This window comes from Urocitellus parryii, chromosome 11, assembly GCF_045843805.1.
Source record: "Urocitellus parryii isolate mUroPar1 chromosome 11, mUroPar1.hap1, whole genome shotgun sequence".
Taxonomy (NCBI): Eukaryota; Metazoa; Chordata; class Mammalia; order Rodentia; family Sciuridae; genus Urocitellus; species Urocitellus parryii.
The window spans coordinates 28,351,646-28,369,283 of NC_135541.1; the positions used below are offsets into that span (position 1 = coordinate 28,351,646).

At 50.8% G+C, this 17,638-nt stretch overlaps 3 protein-coding genes across 4 annotated transcripts; all 3 read left to right on the top strand.

The window, feature by feature from the left end:
* Positions 1 to 372: 372 nt before the first annotated feature.
* Positions 373 to 4,058, top strand: Ipo13 (importin 13). The gene is made up of 6 exons (XM_077791103.1): positions 373 to 446; positions 2,912 to 2,978; positions 3,059 to 3,117; positions 3,253 to 3,342; positions 3,632 to 3,813; positions 3,890 to 4,058. Exons 1-6 carry the CDS (start codon positions 429 to 431, stop codon positions 3,984 to 3,986), a joined length of 513 nt encoding a protein of 170 aa, XP_077647229.1. The 5' UTR covers positions 373 to 428; the 3' UTR covers positions 3,987 to 4,058.
* Positions 4,059 to 7,695: 3,637 nt separating this feature from the next.
* Positions 7,696 to 11,261, top strand: Dph2 (diphthamide biosynthesis 2). The gene is made up of 6 exons (XM_026397780.2): positions 7,696 to 8,026; positions 8,289 to 8,401; positions 8,648 to 8,871; positions 9,305 to 9,988; positions 10,075 to 10,251; positions 10,331 to 11,261. The coding sequence occupies exons 1-6, from the start codon at positions 7,880 to 7,882 to the stop codon at positions 10,453 to 10,455; spliced, it is 1,470 nt and encodes a 489-aa protein (XP_026253565.2). The 5' UTR covers positions 7,696 to 7,879; the 3' UTR covers positions 10,456 to 11,261.
* Positions 11,262 to 13,316: 2,055 nt separating this feature from the next.
* Positions 13,317 to 16,722, top strand: Atp6v0b (ATPase H+ transporting V0 subunit b). Of its 2 annotated transcripts, XM_026397824.2 has the most exons (8): positions 13,317 to 13,499; positions 14,197 to 14,245; positions 14,473 to 14,556; positions 14,685 to 14,762; positions 14,944 to 15,013; positions 15,129 to 15,180; positions 15,379 to 15,569; positions 16,412 to 16,722. In XM_026397824.2, exons 1-8 carry the CDS (start codon positions 13,433 to 13,435, stop codon positions 16,436 to 16,438), a joined length of 618 nt encoding a protein of 205 aa, XP_026253609.1. In that variant the 5' UTR covers positions 13,317 to 13,432; the 3' UTR covers positions 16,439 to 16,722. The 2 variants fall into 2 exon arrangements, with proteins under 2 accessions (XP_026253609.1, XP_026253610.1); XM_026397825.2 differs by lacking the exon at positions 14,197 to 14,245 and having other exon boundaries at positions 13,419 to 13,499.
* Positions 16,723 to 17,638: the final 916 nt, after the last annotated feature.

A 17,638-nucleotide genomic window follows, 5' to 3' on the forward strand; every position in this document is an offset into this window, starting at 1 on the left:
GGCTGTAATAGGTATATGCCAAGAAGCAGTGGGCTTACCCCAGCTTGGTGGAGGCCACAGTAAGAGTGTGGGGGCTATTTCTTCAACTATATGGAGTCCAGAATTGCTTGAGCACCAAAGGAACACTGCGGGGACTGGCCTGAGGAAGAGTGGGAAGTAGGTGGAAGGCCCCTTCAGGGGAGCTGGGGCAGGCCCGTCCTTCACTTTGCCGTCTCTTTCTGTTGGGCTTCTCCCAGTTCATGGTTTTTGTATGTTTTGTTTCTTTATCTTGCTTCCTGCTGCTCATGTGCCCCCACGCTGTCTCCCTGCAGGCTCTCAGTCCCACATAACTATATGAGGTTGAGTTGCTGTTTGTATAATTTTTTCTTAAGTTCCATCTTTATTATATTTTAGGGCCCAGGGATCATCCTGATATTGTTGATTCATTTATGCAACTCCTGGCACAGGTGTGTTTTAGTTTTATTCATTCACGTTCTGTTCTCTCTCTTTCTCTTTCTCTTATGTTGATATTCAATTTAAGCCTATTTTTAGCTTTCTGTTGACAAATTTTTTTTTTCTGTTCAGTTGAATAGAGTTTCTTCATCTGTTTCCGTGGAAGTTGACAACCCAACATCCTCCTTTAGTGCCCCTTTGCCTCAACTAGCTCAGTCTCCTACAAAGACCAGGGAGAGGCTGATCCCGAAGGGAGGGAAGGGGGCCGGCCTGGAGGGAGTGGGGAAGGGAGTGGGTGGTGACTGTGCCCAGCAGTTCCTGTGTGGCTGGCTTGCCAGGACATTCAGGGATAGGGCTGGAGTTGAAGGGTCTTGGCTGCACTGTTCCCGTGCTCCTGCCGGGAACTGCCTGCCTCTGTACTCCCAGCCTGCTCTAAGAGGTAGGCCTGGAGCAGCTCCAGAGGGAAGGGCTAAAGGTAAATGTGAACACTGGAGCCTGGGGTCTGGCTGGTGGAGAGGTTGTGCTGCTGCTGGGTGGTGGGGTTCAGGCTCCACTGTGAGACCACGTTAGGATGCGTTTGTGTCTGGTATGTGTTTAAGTGTGTTGCACCTTATTTTATATGTTTTGAGTTTGATTTGTGAAGAGAGCAGAAATCTGTAAGTAGTATGTGTATTGTTTTGGGCATTGAGATAAATGTGAAGTTGAAGTGTGGGCATGTGCGTTGATGCATGTCGTACATTGATGTGTGTAGTTCGTTTGTGTTGTGTTGTGTTGATGTTGTATTGAGGGATGTTGAGTGTGGAATGTGATAGAGGGTGTATATTAGGCTGTGGGAGTGTGTGTGTGTGTGTGTGTGTGTGTGTATGTGTGTATGTGTGTTTGTACTGGGGATTGAACCCATAGGCGCTTAACCACTGAGCCACATCCCCAGCCCTTTTTAATATTTTATTTAGAAACTGGGTTTTGCTGATTTGCTTGGGGCCTTGCTAAGTTGCTGAGGTTGGCTTTGAACTTGAGATCCTCCTGCCTCAGCCTCCTGAGCTGCTGGGATTATAGGCATACACCACTGTGCCCAGCAGGAGTGTGTTTTTAATGGAGGACAGGAATGTGTGTTGTGTCTTGGCAGTACAGAATTAGTATGATACAGAGTGCTCTGTGTTTAGGAACTCCTATGGGGTGGGGGAGTCCTGTGAGTTGAGGTAAATGGAGTGTGTCTCTGCTTAATTATTCCACAGATATTGACTGAGTGTATAGTACATGCTTAGTACTCTGCTAGGTGCTAAGGATATAATAGTGAGCAAATGCAGACATGGTTCTTGATCTCCTGGAATTTACAGTCTAGTGGGGGAGTGCGAGGGGTGAGGATGGAGAATGTTCTGAGCCTGGATGAATATGTGTATGGGTATCCACAAGGATATATTTTTGGTGGGGAGGGTGTTTGAATGTGTATTTGTGGGTGTGCTGGGAGAGTGTACATACGTGGGAGGCCTGGGTAGACTGAGAGTATGGGTATGTGGATGGTTTGGGATGTGGGGTGTTTGGGTGTGTGACTCTGTGGTGAGGGTGTGCTGCAGATATGGGACAGTATGTGCATGTAAGGGATTAGGAAACCGCTGTGTGAGTAGGGCCTTTCAAGTGAGGGTGCATGTCGGGATATTTGCATATGAGTGAACATGGGGTAGCGGGTATATGAGGGGTTGAAGGGTGGGGATTTCTATAATATGCGCTGGGGGCATTGCCGGCAAAAAGCAGTGTTTGAGGACTGCTGGAGCTGTGCTGAGTGTATCTTGTGACCTGAGGATGTGCCAGTCATGTCCTGGTACCAACTGGTGCAAGTCATCTGCCCCCTGAATCCATCTGCTCCCCCCATGGCAGCACTGCTCCTAGGGTAGTTATGGCTGAGAAGGCCCTGAACACAGGGTATCCTAGGTGAAAGATGGGGCTGGGATTCCAAGGCTCCTGTCCTACTTTTCCTCATCTTGAACAGGAGCTGGAGGGGGCTGAGGAATGTAGGCAAGACATGATGGGGGTCTGCTGGGCTGGGGGCTTCATGTCCAGCTGCCATCTCTTCTTCCTGCTGCTCTGATCATAAACCCAGGGGGGCTCGACTTCTTCTGTGAATGAAAGCAAAATAAGTGTTGGCTACCTGGACCCTGCAGGAGGTCTGGCCCTGTGGAGAGGGGAGGGAAGTGTTCGCTCTGGGAGTGACTTATGACCCACATTTTTCTGCATTATGATCCCCACCTCCAACCTTTCTTGCACACACCTGTACATTTATGTACACATACATTTACACAGAACCCCTTGGGCTGTTCCTCGCCTGACCAACTGAACTGTGGAGTGGTCTGGGTTCCCCAGAGATGGCTGGGTTTCAGCCTTTACCTGTGATGCGTGAAATTAGGGACTGGGGTGGAAGGTGAGTGGGGGGATGGTCCTTGGAGTTGGCTGGGGCTGGGCTTACCAGCTCCACCTCCTGCAGGCTCTCAAGCGGAAGCCAGATTTGTTCCTGTGTGAACGATTGGATGTCAAAGCTGTGTTCCAGTGTGGTAAGTGGGGCCAGGTGGGCCTGGGGCTCCCTTGGGAGGATTCTTAGGCCCCATCTGATCTGCCTTTGTCTCTCCCACAGCTGTGTTGGCCCTCAAGTTCCCTGAGGCACCTACTGTCAAGGCCTCCTGTGGCTTCTTTGTGAGTCCCATGCTGACTGATCCCCCAACCCTGCCCTGCCCAGGACTCTAGAGGATAGGGGTATGGTATGTAGGTGTCATCCTCAGGAAGAGGTGGGAAGGATCCAGGACTGACAGGCCTCTCCATCCTCTGCAGACAGAGCTGCTGCCTCGGTGTGGAGAAGTAGAATCTGTGGGAAAGGTGGTACAGGAGGACGGTCGTATGCTGCTTGTAGCAGTGCTAGAGGTGAGCTGGAGCAAGTGGGGATTTGGTGTTGGTGGGGAGGCCCTCACTGCTGAGGCAACTGACGTTCTAGGAGGCTGAAGAATTTGGTTCTCTAAGCTCTTGGATTCTGATTCTTCATTAAGTGTCTGAAAAGTTGTTAGGATTGCTGCGAGGATTAGCTGTCTCTGAAAAAGCAGTATTCACTTGTGCAATGTGGCTGCAGAACTGTCCCAGAAACCCTGGGGCATGGTTTGGCCTCCTGGCTGCAGTAGAGGCAAGACCCGGTGTACTGAGAAGCCCTTTCCTTCAGGCCATTGGGGGCCAGGCCTCCCGCAGCCTCATGGACTGCTTTGCCGATATCCTGTTCGCCCTGAACAAACACTGCTTCAGCCTCCTGAGCTTGTGGATCAAGGAGGCACTGCAACCACCTGGTTTTCCTTCTGCCCGCCTCAGTCCCGAACAGAAGGACACCTTCAGCCAACAGATCCTTCGGTGAGCAGAGCTGGGGCAGGGAGGAGGTGGCAGTATTGGTAGATAGTGCTAACCTGTTTTCCTTTCCTTCCTCCAGTGAGCGAGTGAACAAGAGGCGGGTGAAGGAGATGGTGAAGGAGTTCACACTGCTCTGCCGGGGGCTACATGGCACAGATTACACAGCTGACTACTGAGGGGCTCCCCCACCCACGTACTCCTTTTCACCCCTTCCTATTCCCAAAGAGTAAACCTGAACCTTCACTGTTGCTTCTGCTTCCTTTTTTCTGCCACTGTCACCAACTGAAAGCCTGTGCCTAGAAGCGCAGGGAAAGAATGGGAGGATGCTTGAACCTACGCCTTGGTCAAGAGTGGTGGGGACACCCTCTAGCTCCTGGATGGGAGAGGGGACTCCCGTAGCTAAGCTGCCTAGGTTGGAACCATTCAGAATATTGCTGTTGCCCTTGGGGTGGCAAGAGATAGAGTGGCTACAGTAGTGTTAGCAGCTCTCAGCTACCATTAAATTAGTTCCAGTTTGCACGCATGCATTACAATCAATAATGCCGAGTACTAGGCACCTAGCTTTGCCCTAAACAAAGGCTGGTCAAGTCAGAGCTATCATGCTAAGCTGGAGGAATAGGGAAGAAAGGTTACATGGAGAGTTTCTTTTTTTTTTTTTTTTAATATTTATTTTTTAGTTCTCGGCGGACACAACATCTTTGTTGGTATGTGGTGCTGAGGATCGAACCCGGGCCGCACGCATGCCAGGCGAGCGCGCTACCGCTTGAGCCACATCCCCAGCCCTGGAGAGTTTCTCTTTTGATGGGAATAGGAGGCATCCTAGCAGAAGACTTGGGGCCTTGGGCTGGGTCCATTTTGGGAGGAAAGAAAAGAGTTGGGCTTTGAATTCCAGGATGGGTGTCTGGTGGGGGTTGTTTTTTCTGTTTTTTTTTTTTTTTTTTTTTTTTTTTGTTGTTGTTGTTGTTGTTTTTGTTTTGGGTACTGGGGATTGAACCCAGGGTCACCTAACTACTGAGCCAAATCCCAAGCCTTTTTAAAAATTTTGAGACAGGGTCTCACTAAGTTGCTGAAGTTGGTCTTGAACTTGCAATCCTCCTGCCTCAGCCTCCTGAGTCACTGGGATTACGGGCTTGCAGCACTGCACTTGGCTGATGTGGTGTTTTTGTTTGGTTTGTTCTGTTGTGATTTTTTTTTTTTTTTGGTATGGGGGATTGAACTCAGGAGTGCTTAACCACATTGTGCTACATCACTGACCCCTTTTTTTAAATTTTAATTTTGAGACAGGGTCTTGCTAAGTTGCCAAGGCTGTCCTCAAACTTGCAGACCTCCTAACTCAGCTTCCCGAGCTGCTAGGATTGCAAGAGTGTACCACTGTACCCAGCTGGCATAGGTTTTTTTGTTTTTTGTTTTTTGGTACCAGGGATTGAACTCAGGGGCATTTGGCTACTGAGCCACATCCCCAGGCTTGTTTCGTATTTTATTTAGAACAGGGCTCACTGACTTGCTTAGCACCTTACTTTTTGCTGAGACTGGCTTTTAACTCAAGATCCTCCTGTCTCAGCTTCCTGAGCCGCTGGGATTCCAGGCATGTGCCACCACACTGGCTTGTGGGTTTTTTTGTTTTGTTTTGTTTTGTTTTTTGTGTGTGTGTGTGTGTGGTGCTGGAGATTGAACTCAGGGCCTTATTCATGCAAGGCAAGCACTGTACCAATTGAGCTATATACCCAGCCGACATGGGTATTTTTTTAAAGCACCCAAATTTGCTTATGGTTGAGGTGGGCTATAGAAAATGGAATGAGGGCTGAGAATGCTGCTCAGTGATAGAACACTTGCTTAACTTGCAAGATACTGGGTTCAGTCCTCACATGTGTACACCCAGAAAGAAAAAAGAATATGGGACTGAGTGGTTGTGTGGTGGGGTGGGCAGAAGGTGTTGTAGCTCCTATGCATGTCCACCTGTAACTTCTTTCTTCTAGGGATCTTAAGCATAAATGGTCAGGGCTCTGTCAGGACCAAGGACAGCACCTGGCCTGCTCTTGCTTTCTTCCCTTTGCAGTGTTGCTTCCCTTTCTGTCTTCTCAGCCATAATTCACCTGGGCTGCCTCTCTAGCACTCGAGCCTTCTTAGTAAGATCTGCAGAGCATGGTGGTGCACACCTGTAATTCCAGCATCTCCGGGGGCTGAGATAGCAGGATATTAAGTTCAAGGGCAGCCTTGTCAACTTAGTGAGGGGGAACCACTGAGGATACAGGTCAGTGGTAGAGTGTCCTGGGGTTCAATCCCCAATATTCCTCCCACACACACACATAAAATCTGAAGAGCAGGACCCAGTTCTCACTCCCTTCCATGAGCTTTGAGTCCCCTTGACAGGGGAACTGGTTATGCCCACATTCATCCCCCCTCCATTTTTCCCTCCCAACCATTGCAGAAGTTCTGTGTCCTCCATTCTTTTTTTTTTTTTTTTAAAGAGAGAGTGAGAGAGGAGAGAGAGAGAGAATTTTTTTTTTAATATTTATTTTTTAGTTCTCGGCGGACACAACATCTTTGTTTGTATGTGGTGCTGAGGATCGAACCCGGGCTGCACGCATGCCAGGCGAGCGCGCTACCGCTGAGCCACATCTCCAGCCCCTGTCCTCCATTCTTTTTTATTCCACCTTTTTCCACACTAGTTGGGTCAGTTCCCCTGTGTCATCATAAAGCTGCTCTTTCCACCTTCCTCTAACCCTCCTCAGTCCCATTTTCACTTTATTCTTGACTCCGTGTTTCTGGAGAAGATGGAGATGTTTCACATACTTTTAGGTTTTATTTTCCCCCACGGACCTGGTGTCCAGGTGTCTTCTGCTCCCACCTCCACCCTTCCCCATGACAAATGCAGGCTATAGAAAGTAGGAGAATGAGGAATCTGAAGCTTGACTTCTGAAATCAGTACACTTGGTTTTTATGCTGATCATGCCACTGACCTACTGTCTTTATTTTTTATTTTGGTACCGGGGATTGAACTCAGGGGCACCTGGGCCACTGAGCTACATACCCAACCCTATTTTATTTAGAGACAGGGTCTCACTGAGTTGCTTAGTGCCGCACTTTTTGCTGGGACTGTCTTTGAACTCGAGATCCTCCTGCCTCAACCTTCTAAGTTGCTGGGATTACAGGCCTACGCACCTTGCCGGGCTACTGTGCCTTTTTAGTCTTCAAACCTGGGTCTGTTTTCTGTAAAATGGGATAATTCTTAATTCAGAGACTAGAAATGTAGTGCGTGGTGGTCAATAAGTGCTCAAAAGTTTACCTAATTGACAGACTGCCATGAGTATAATAGCAAATGGGATATTCAAAGGACTAATTTGTAAAGTGTTATAATTAAATTAATTTGACCCTCAGGACAATCCTATCAGGAGGTATTATTGTTAAGCCCCTCACTGTGTCCTCCATTCTTTTTTATTCCACCTTTTTCCACACCAGTTGGCCAAGCGTTGATATTCAAACCCAAGCAGTTCGGCCCCTGAGTTAAAAATTGTGCTACGATGTCCACCCCCACCCCCAGGCGATATAGTGCACATGAGATCATTAGTAACCGCCGGATAGGATCTGGGCAGTGGTAGAGAGCCCCAGGATAGTGACTTTCAGGGAGTCGGTCCGTCGATGTTCCTGTAGGTGGTCGGTGGGCTGAACCCGACAGCGCGCCTCTGCGGGGATCCGCAGCCAGGGAAACTACGACGCCCAGGAGGCCCCGCGCCTTCTTCTGCGGCACTTCCGACTGGTCTCTGGTGCAGGCAGATCATTGGTTCTCTGTGGGACCTGGAAGCGAGGATTGGACAGTAGGAGCGGTGCTGATTTAGGATTGGTAAGGTTGCCATCGGCCACGCCTCAAACCCGGAAGTAGTCTCCCCTGACAAACCCGTGTCCAGCGGAGCACGCGTTTGCACGTTTGTAGTTGAAATCCAGGAGTAGTGGGCAAGCTGTTTTCCCTTCTTCCCAAAAAGTGGCTTTTTGGAGGACTGCTTTTGAGGGTCCGGCCCCGAAGTTGACCGAGGTAGTCCCCTGCTGCATCCTGCCACCCAAGCTGTGCTTCATGGAGTCTACGTTTAGCAGCCCCGCGGAGGCGGCTCTGCAGCGGGATGCGGGCGACCCGGGACTGCTCACTCCTCTCGCCGACCTCGACCGTGTATACGAGCTGGAGCGAGTCATTGGATTTGTCCGAGACGTGGGGTGTCAACGGGTGAGAGCAGACCTAAAGAGGGCTGGCTCGCTTCTCTTGCGATGGGTCACCAAGAAGATCAGGATCTTGGGGATTTCTTAAGGATGAGGACTGGGAAGTATCAGTCTGCCCGCAGCGCAGACCACCCGCCAGTCACTCCATGAGGCGGAGTGCTCTGAGACTCCAGGCTTTGAGGTCGAGTGGGGGCTCCCAGAAGATTTCCTTTGAAGAGGCTCTTGGCGGGGCAGAGGCTATTCCTGACTCCATGGTTTAACGCTTACAGGTGGCCTTGCAGTTCCCAGACCAGCTGTTGGGAGACGCTGGGGCCGTGGCTGCACGACTGGAGGAAGCCACAGGATCAAAGATGTTCATTTTAGGGGATACGGCCTATGGCAGGTATGAACTCAGGCATAAGTGCGCCAGGCCTAGAGATCCAGGCCTTATGGGGTTTCCCTTTGACACTGTGTGCCTCCAATGGCTGTGATTCCAAGAGGATGATGATTTTCCTCCTGATATTAGCTCCCCTCAGTGACAGTGTCTTCCTTTCATCTCACCATTTTCTTCACTGGCCGTATTTCTTATTGATGACAGCAACTCACTTCCAGATGAGAACCTCTCTCACTGATGGTCTCTCTCCTGTAGCTGCTGTGTAGATGTACTGGGTGCTGAGCAAGCTGGAGCTCAGGCCCTTGTACACTTTGGACCAGCCTGCTTAAGTCCCCCAGCCCGACCTCTTCCTGTTGCCTTCGTCTTTGGTCAACGTTCTGTGGCCTTGGAGCTCTGTGCCCAGGCCTTTGAAGCACAGAACCCAGATCCCACAGCGCCTGTAGTGCTACTGAGTGAGCCAGCCTGTGCCCACGCCCTGGGTGAGGAATTATGCCTATGCAGGAGGGAAGGGTGGACCCGCAGCTGTGTTCCTTAATTTCCCTATTTCAGTACACTCCCATATAGCTATTGATACGGGCTGGCCCCATCCTTCACTTTTTTGGGGGGTAGGGCGGAGTGGGAGGGACCAGGGATTGAACTCGGGGGCATTCGGCCACTGAGTCACATCCCTAGTCCCATTTTGTATTTTATTTAGAGACAGGGTCTCACTGAGTTGCTTAGCACCTCCCCGTTCCTGAGGCTGGCTTGGAATTCGTGATCCTCCTGTCTCAGCCTCCCAAGCCACTGGGATTACAGATGTGCACCACCACACCCTGCCCATCCTTCACTTTTGGGTCACATTTGGTTCCCTAGAGATGAGGGAACTCGCAATTTACCAAGCCCCAACACTGACACCCCCTCCTTCTCTTCCAGAGGCCTTGGCCACTCTCCTGCGCCCAAGATACAAGGATCTGCTTATCTCTAGCCCAGCTCTTCCCTTGCTAGTGGGGTCCCCCAGACCAGTGCCTGAACCATTGGAACGTTTTGGGCGCCACTTCCCCCTGGCCTTAGGAAGATGTCTGGAAGAATATGGTGCCTTCTATGTGGGGGGCTCTGAAGCTAGCTCTGACCCTGAACTTGATCCAGACCTCAGCCGTCTGCTCTTGGGATGGGCACCAGGGCGGCCCTTTTCCTCCTGCTGCCCAGACACAGGACAGACACAGGATGAGAGTGCCCGGGCTGGGCGGCTAAGGGCACGAAGACAGTATCTGGTGGAGAAGGCCAGAGATGCCCATGTGATAGGGCTATTGGCGGGCACACTGGGTGTGGCCCAACACCGTGAAGCACTAGCACACTTGCGGAACCTAACTAAGTCTGCTGGCAAACGTAGCTATGTGTTGGCCTTGGGGCGGCCCACCCCTGCCAAACTTGCCAACTTTCCTGAGATGGATGTCTTTGTGCTCTTGGCCTGTCCTCTGGGTGCCCTAGACCCCCAGCTTTCTAGTGGCTTCTTCCAGCCTATACTGGCACCTTGTGAACTGGAAGCTGCCTGCAACCCTGCATGGCCACCTCCAGGCCTGGCTCCTCATCTCACACATTATGCAGACTTGTTACCCGGTAAGTGGTGGAGCACTACCTGCACTGGAAACTTGGGGCATGGAGTTGGGGGGCCAACATGAATTTACTCTCCCCTTCCTTTCCAGGCTCTCCCTTCCATGTGCCCCTCCCACCCCCTGAGTCAGAGCTGTGGGACACCCCAGATGTGTCACTCATTTCTGGAGAGCTCCGACCTCCACCTGCCTGGCATTTATCAAATGATCCTGGATGCTCTGCTCTGACCCCACGGCCCCAACTGGAATTGGCTGAGAGTAGCCCAGCAGGTAAGTGTATAAATCTGTGCCCCCTGCTGTACTCTTTCTCCAGATCAGCCCACTCAGCCTGAGCCACCTCTCTCTACAGCCTCCTTCCTTAGTTCCCGAAGCTGGCAGGGACTAGAGCCCCGCCTGGGTCAGACTCCGGTGACAGAAGCTGTGAGTGGAAGACGAGGGATTGCTATCGCATACGAGGATGAGGGAAGCAGCTGATAGCACATGGGGCCAGAGACACAGAGGAACTTAGGAGTTGCTGCTAGGACCTTCAGTGCTCTTTGCACCAACTTCTCATCATCTTCCCAGGATCTTTGAAGGAAACTGGATAGAGAGAAGGCAGGCAGCCCTCACTGAGGATGGGACCTGAGTCTGTCCTATTCTACCCTGCTTTGAGGCTCGGCACATATTGGCTTAGTAACTTCCTGTTGTTTGACTGATGGGCAAAAGGCTTGGGGGTTTTCTTGAGTCCTGGGCCCATCTGTCCTTGTAGCAGTCCAGGACTGGGTAGCTAATCCCGTTTCTGGTCTGCAGTTGAGGGTCTACCCATGTTAAAAGGCAGGTGCTTGATGGTCCAGACCACAGTTTCTCAACCTCAGCACTGTTAACATTTGGGACCAGATAATTATTTGTTGAGGAAGCTGTACAGTTTATGTTAGAATGTTTAGCAGAATGCCCACTAGGCATCAGAAGCACTGTCCCTCAATTTTGACAACCAAAAAATGTCTCCAGACATTGATATATCCCCCATGGGTTCTCAGATGCTCCTAGGTGAGAATCAACTAGTCTAGATGTGTACTGTTCAGGATCTTAGCTACTGGACACATATGGCTATTTAAGTTGAAATTAAGTATATTAAAACTCAAGTTTTGTGATCATGCTAATCACATTTCAAGCACTCAATTAGCTGCATGAAGGGATGGCACAATTATAGGACATTCGCATCACTGTAGAAAACTCTTATTGGACTGTGTTGGTCTGTGTCAACTCAGTCTTATTTTCTCGGGGAGATCACAGAAACTTAAATAAACCAGATACTTTTTCTCCTTCTGTTTCTTTTTGTTCATCAAACACTTACATTCTATGGACAGAGATGTGAATTGTATTTAACCAGATTACTGTCTTCACTGTGTAGCTGAGAAGAGAAACAGTTAAATATTCAGTGACCACTGTGAACAGTACTGTGAATAGTGTGAAGAGGAAAGCCCGTGGGGCCGCTGAATTCCGTAGCAGGCACCTGACAAGGACTCAAGAGGCTTCCCAAAGGGAATACCTAAGCTGGATCTTGTGGACGAAAAAAATAACTGTCAGAAGAAAAGGAGTGTAAAGTCCATTTGGGTTTACAGGCATAAACCAACATAGTGCTTCAAGCAAACTGGAGTTGCTGGGCCTTAAAGATTTAGAGGAATAGGGCTGGGGTTATGGCTCAGTAGTAGAATGCATGCCAAGTACATGTGATGCACTGGGTTCAATTCTCAGAACCACATAAAAAAATAAAGATACCATGTACATCTACAACTAAATATATATTTTTAAAAAAAGATTTAGAGGAATAACTTGAAAAGACTCACCTCTTCATTCTCCACTTTTGGCATTTTCCAGATCTTCTGGTTTCTTGCTCTTGGAGTGCCCAGTCTAATGGTAGAGGCAGAAGCAGGGGAGTTACATGACCTTACTTACTAAATAAATAAATAAATAAATACAATTTTAAAAATTTATTTTTAGTACAGGGGATTGAAGATTGAACCAAGGGGTACTTTACCAATGAGCTTTTTACTTTTTTATTTTTTGAGAATTTCGATTAGTTGCTGAGGCTGGCCTTGAGCTTTCCATCCTCTTGCCTCAGCCTATGGAGTCCCTGGAATTACGGCATACCATCACACCTGGCCAATCATGTATTTTATAAACATGCATCGAAGACCCACTCTGCCAGGCACCGGTAATGCAGCAGTGAGAATAACAGAAAGACACTCTGATGGACAAACAGAATAAAACACTTGGTATACAAAATGGTGCTAATGGGCTGGGGATATGGCTCAAGCGGTAGCGCACTCGCCTGGCATGCGAGAGGCCCGGGTTCGATCCTCAGCACCACATACAAACAAAGATGTTGTGTCCGCCGAAAACTAAAAAATAAATATTAAAATTCTCTCTCTCTCTCTTTAAAAAAAAAAAATGATGCTAACTATGTACCATGGGGAAACAAAGCTGGGAAAGTTGCAACGTTACACAGACTAAGCAGGGAAGGACTTTGAAGAAGGTGAGTAAAGACATTATAAAGTAGAGTCACCTGAATAATTAGAGGCAGAGGGAATGAATTCAAGAGCAATGAAGTGGGGGCATGGCTGGAACAGTCAGGGAATAGCAAGGACAGTGTAGCCAGAAAAGAGAGTGGAGGAGTATTAGAAGATGTAGTCGGGGTTGGGAATGTCACTCAATAGTAGAACCCTTGCCTAGCATGCCCGAGGCCCTGGGTTCTCTGCATCTGCACTGCAAAAGAAACAAAAATTCAGGTAAGAGGTATGGGGAGCAGCATTGCTAGGCCACTGTAAGAATTTTTTTTTTTCCTTTGAATGAAAATGGAAGCCATTGAGGCCTTTAAGCAGGGAGGTTCCATGACCTTAGTTAAATTTTATACATATCTCCGGGGCCTCTAGGGAACCCACAGCAGGCAGGCCCACCCTGCCTGTGGGTTAGGGAAGGCGTCCTGGAAGAATGACTTATAATAACCAATGGGTGTTAGCCAGGGGATAAGATGAAGAGGCATACTTCAGCGGGAGGAACAGCTCCGCACTCTCCTGGAATTGGTAGAAGGACAAAGGTCCGAAGGATCAGCAGTGGTTGGAGGTTAAACCACAGAGGCCCCAGAATAGACGCAGGTATGAGACGGAAGGGGGGGGGGACGGACACGCTAAAAGCCCGAGTATCTCGTGAGGGAGGAAGGCGCCGGAGCCTACCCGGAGGCGCGCGACTACAACCACCACAATGCTTAGCGCCAGTCGTCCGCCGTCGCCACGCTCGAGACGAATGGCTCAGCGGCTCAGGGCCCGGCGTGGAGTCACGTGGTCCCAGGGCGTCACGTGGGCGCGTCAGGTGATGCTGCGGGGCGGGCGGACAGACTGCGGGGCGGACGGTGGACGCTGGGACGCGGTTTAGCTCTGGCCCCACCGTTCCGACCCCTGCTGTCGTTGCCGCCATGACGGGGCTAGCGCTGCTCTACTCTGGGGTCTTCGTGGCCTTCTGGGCCTGCACGCTCGTCGTGGGTGAGGCCGGGCCCAGGCGGGCGGGGGCAGCGTCCTGGCCGAGCTGGGGGGGGCTGGAATCCCGCGGGGGAAAGGGGGTTGCCTGCCAGCAATACCAGGCCCCAGCGCGGCCCTCTGCCCCCGGCTCCAGGTCTTGCCTCTAGCCTGTTGGGGCCTCTGAACGCGACAGAGGAGGCCAGGGCTCCCGCTGCTTATGAAGGGCGCGGGCGGCGGAAGTTGGGGGCCGCGAGAGCAGTGCTAGCTCTATCCTGTCAGTCCTGCCATCACTCATGTTTCACTCCTGTCTTCATTTTCTTGCTCCCGACCGACCAGTGTGGGTCGTGAGCCGGCTGCTCCGGTTCCTCTTTTCCCATCCTTTGCCCTCCCCCACCCACAGCTTGTTGGGTAAACAGCGGCTCGACTGGGCCGGCGGGATCCGGCCGGGCCCGGACGGAGCACCTGCTCCCTCCCTTTCTCCAGGGCGTTCTGGCCTGCCCGGGCGTGTCTGGAGGGTCTTGGGGCTTGGTGTCATTGAGGGAGATGTTACGAGGGAGTGGCAGAAAATGGAGGCCTGAGCGGGGGTATCTGGTTCACTTGGCGGCTTGAGGACTCTGCCTTTACTCTGATGTAGGTTGCGGGTCAGCTGAGCAGTACTTCTGTAGGTTGGGGAGCTTCTCTCTAGAGAGCAGCCCCTAACCCTTTTTTCTCGCTACTGCAGGGATCTGCTACACCATTTTTGACTTGGGCTTCCGCTTTGATGTGGCATGGTAAGGGAGGGCAGGAAGAGAATTCCACTAGGAGCTGCTGCTTTCTTCTGTGGTGGGAGCCCCTGCCCCACATCACCCCAAGCTGCTGGGGGCATGGATCATGGGAGATATTTAGTCTGTTGTTGCAGTATCTAGGACTGGTGGAGTTGGAGGGGAGGGGAGGCTAAGGGTTTTGTGCCCTCTTTCCTAACAGAGCTGAACTGCTTTTTTCCTTGTTTCCACACCAGGTTCCTGACTGAGACTTCCCCCTTCATGTGGTCGAACCTAGGCATTGGCCTAGCAATCTCCCTGTCTGTGGTTGGGGCAGCCTGGTGAATATTGGGATAGTGGGACTATGGGGAGGCACTGAGTCATGGCAGGTGGTGTCACTGGGGTTTTAGTCATCCTGGGGGCAGTGACAGCTTGGGCTGTGCTCACCAGTTTCTTATCCTTTCACCAGGGGCATCTATATTACAGGCTCCTCCATCATTGGGGGAGGGGTGAAGGCCCCCAGAATCAAGACCAAGAACCTGGTCAGGTAAGTGTAAAGACCAGTGGTTGTCAGATCCAGCTGTGGAAGGGCTGCCTGCCTCTTGATAGGGTGAGATATGAGATGAGGAAAGGCTGCTGGGGACTTTTGGGGCAGGAAAGTTGGTTTCTTTCTCATCATCTTCTCTTGTTCACCTCCTGTCCCTACTTTTGCCATTTACCACTTCCAGCATCATCTTCTGTGAGGCTGTGGCTATCTACGGCATCATCATGGCTATTGTCATTAGCAACATGGCTGAGGTAAGGAAGTCTGGGGTGGGGTAGGCATCCATTCCAGTGTGTTACCCACATTGCATAGAGATAGGGAATGGGATGCATGACAGGTGGTTTCTGATTACTTTTTTGCCCTCTGCAGCCTTTCAGTGCCACTGACCCTCAGGCTATTGGTCATCGAAACTACCATGCAGGTAGGTGGGTGTGTAAATATGCAAACCAGGGGCTTCACAGCTGCTTCCTGCTTCCTACCTCCCAGCTTGGATTTCTCCTTTTTATATTCTCTGTTACTTTGGCCTGCTCATCAGGGTTAGGGTGGGAATTGGTCCCGTTAGCCCTTCATCTTCACCCATTTCTGGCTTGGCCTCATTGAACCCTTTTCTGTTCCCCAGGCTATTCCATGTTTGGGGCTGGTCTCACAGTGGGTCTGTCTAACCTCTTCTGTGGAGTCTGCGTGGGCATCGTGGGCAGTGGGGCGGCCCTGGCTGACGCTCAGAACCCCAGTCTCTTTGTAAAGATTCTCATCGTGGAAATATTTGGAAGTGCCATCGGCCTCTTTGGGGTCATCGTTGCAATCCTTCAGGTGCTGAATCCCCTTAGGGAGCCTCTGTGTCCTTGTCTCCAACTCATCCTTACCCTCCTAAAGAGCTTCCTTTTCTACCCATGGGACTGTAGAATTCTTGGGTAGCTTCCACCACCTCATTCCTATCTCCTGTCTCCTCTTTTAAGGCTTTAAAATTTTTTTCCTACTTTTTTTTGTTGCTTTATATGTGTATATCTCTCATTTATCTGTTATTTGGTTTATCTGTCATCCTCTTCCTGTCTACTGTCTCTAGAAATATAGATGATGTCTTTGTGGTCTGGACCATGCTGGGATCTTGTCAGTGTCTATCAGTCTGGCTTGATGTGTTTGTCTCTCTTAGGGCCTAAGTATGTCTCTGTCTGTGACAGCATGTCTAAAACATGTCTTTTTTTGTCTCATATTGTGGGTTTATGACTAAGGATCAGCCTCAGTGTATAAATGTGACTGGAGGTGCTTGACTGGGTTGATTCTTGGTGACTGACACTGTTCATATGCTTCTTCTCTCCAGCTGTCTGTTCTATAGCCTAACTCTGGTTGTCTCCAATCATTTATTTGTCACAGTGCATCTATCCTGATCTGGTCATCAATCTTTTATTTATTTATTTATTTATTTATTTTAGTTGTGGATGGACATTTGTGTATTTTTATGTGGTGCTGGGGATCGAACCCAGTGCCTCACACGTGCTAGGCAAGTGCTCTACCACTGAGCCATAACCCTGGCCCCCTGGTTATTCTTTTGTGATGTGTCCACCCAGACATGGGTTTGTTGGGTCTGATCTTGTCATTGGTCATTCTCTTACCTATTCCTTTGTCCCTACCTAACTTCTGTTCTTCTTTTGCAGACCTCCAGAGTGAAGATGGGTGACTAGGTGATCTGTGTGGGTGGGGCCGTGCCCTACTCTTATTTATTGCTGGTTTTCCTGGGACAGCTGGAGCTGTGCCCCGTAGCCTTTCAGGGGGCTTGGTGTTCAGGGCCCTCCCTGCACTCCTCTTGCTGTCTGTTGACTTGGAGGCACTGCAGTTCAGGCTGAATCCTCAGTATGGGCAGTGGGCTACTGATGGCGATTCTGTGCAGCTGTGCATCTGTACCCACCATCTCCACCCCCAACCCATCTTCCCAATGTTTGTGAAATAAACGTGGTATATGTCTGGGTCAGTGCCTCCCTTGACCTCTTGCGCCACCATTCACAGAGGAAGGGTAAAGGGCTTATGTGCTTCAACCTCATGCCAACTTTCTAGCTCTGTACATGCCTCTGCCCTAAACAGAGTTGGCTCCTGGGTGGAGAGAGAATGCTGAGTTAAGGGCTCTGTAGCCCCTGAAAATATTTCTTGAAAGGATGACTGGATCTGGAACATGAGCCCCTTGGTGATTTTGTGCCTGGGATCCTCCCAGTCCCATGTCCTTGGGGCCCTGTCCACTAGGCCCAAGTTGTATGGCCTAACCTCAGGCATGTCACCCTCTGCACCTTTGCCTCTCTGAGAGTTCTGCCCCTGTATCTTCTCTCAACAACCTCTACTCTGTTCCACATTCTTAGGGTCTTGTCCAGCTCTGCTCACTCCTGTCTAATCTCTGAATTGCTCCTAACCTTACTCAACCGCTTGGTACCCTAAAAGCCCCAGCCACTTCCAATCCATACCTTTCAAGGTCCCGACAAACACAAACCCCCTGTACTGTAGCCTACCTTTAATGATGCTCTCCAGGAAGAGTTGAGAAATTTCCTAGACCCCTGCCTGAGATGGCCCACTCGCCAGACCAGGCTTAAAGGGCTTGGCCAGTCTGCACCCTCCCCTGTCCGACCTCTAAGCCAAGCCCTTGGAGGAGCCTGACAGATTTCCCGGTGCCCCTCCCAGGTCCAGGGCCTCCGCGTCGCCCGGCTGGGCCGCGCTCGGCCGCGGGCAGGCGCCCGAGCGGCGCGCGGCGCGTGCGGGCGCGCTGGAGGCGGGGGCCTCGGTGACGCGCGCGCGGACGCGCCGGCCGGGCTTACCCCTCCGAGGCGCCGTAGCGCGGGAGGGAGGCGGAGGCTCTGTGGTCCGTCGGTCCGCCGGTCCGTGGGTCTGCCCGGCCGCCC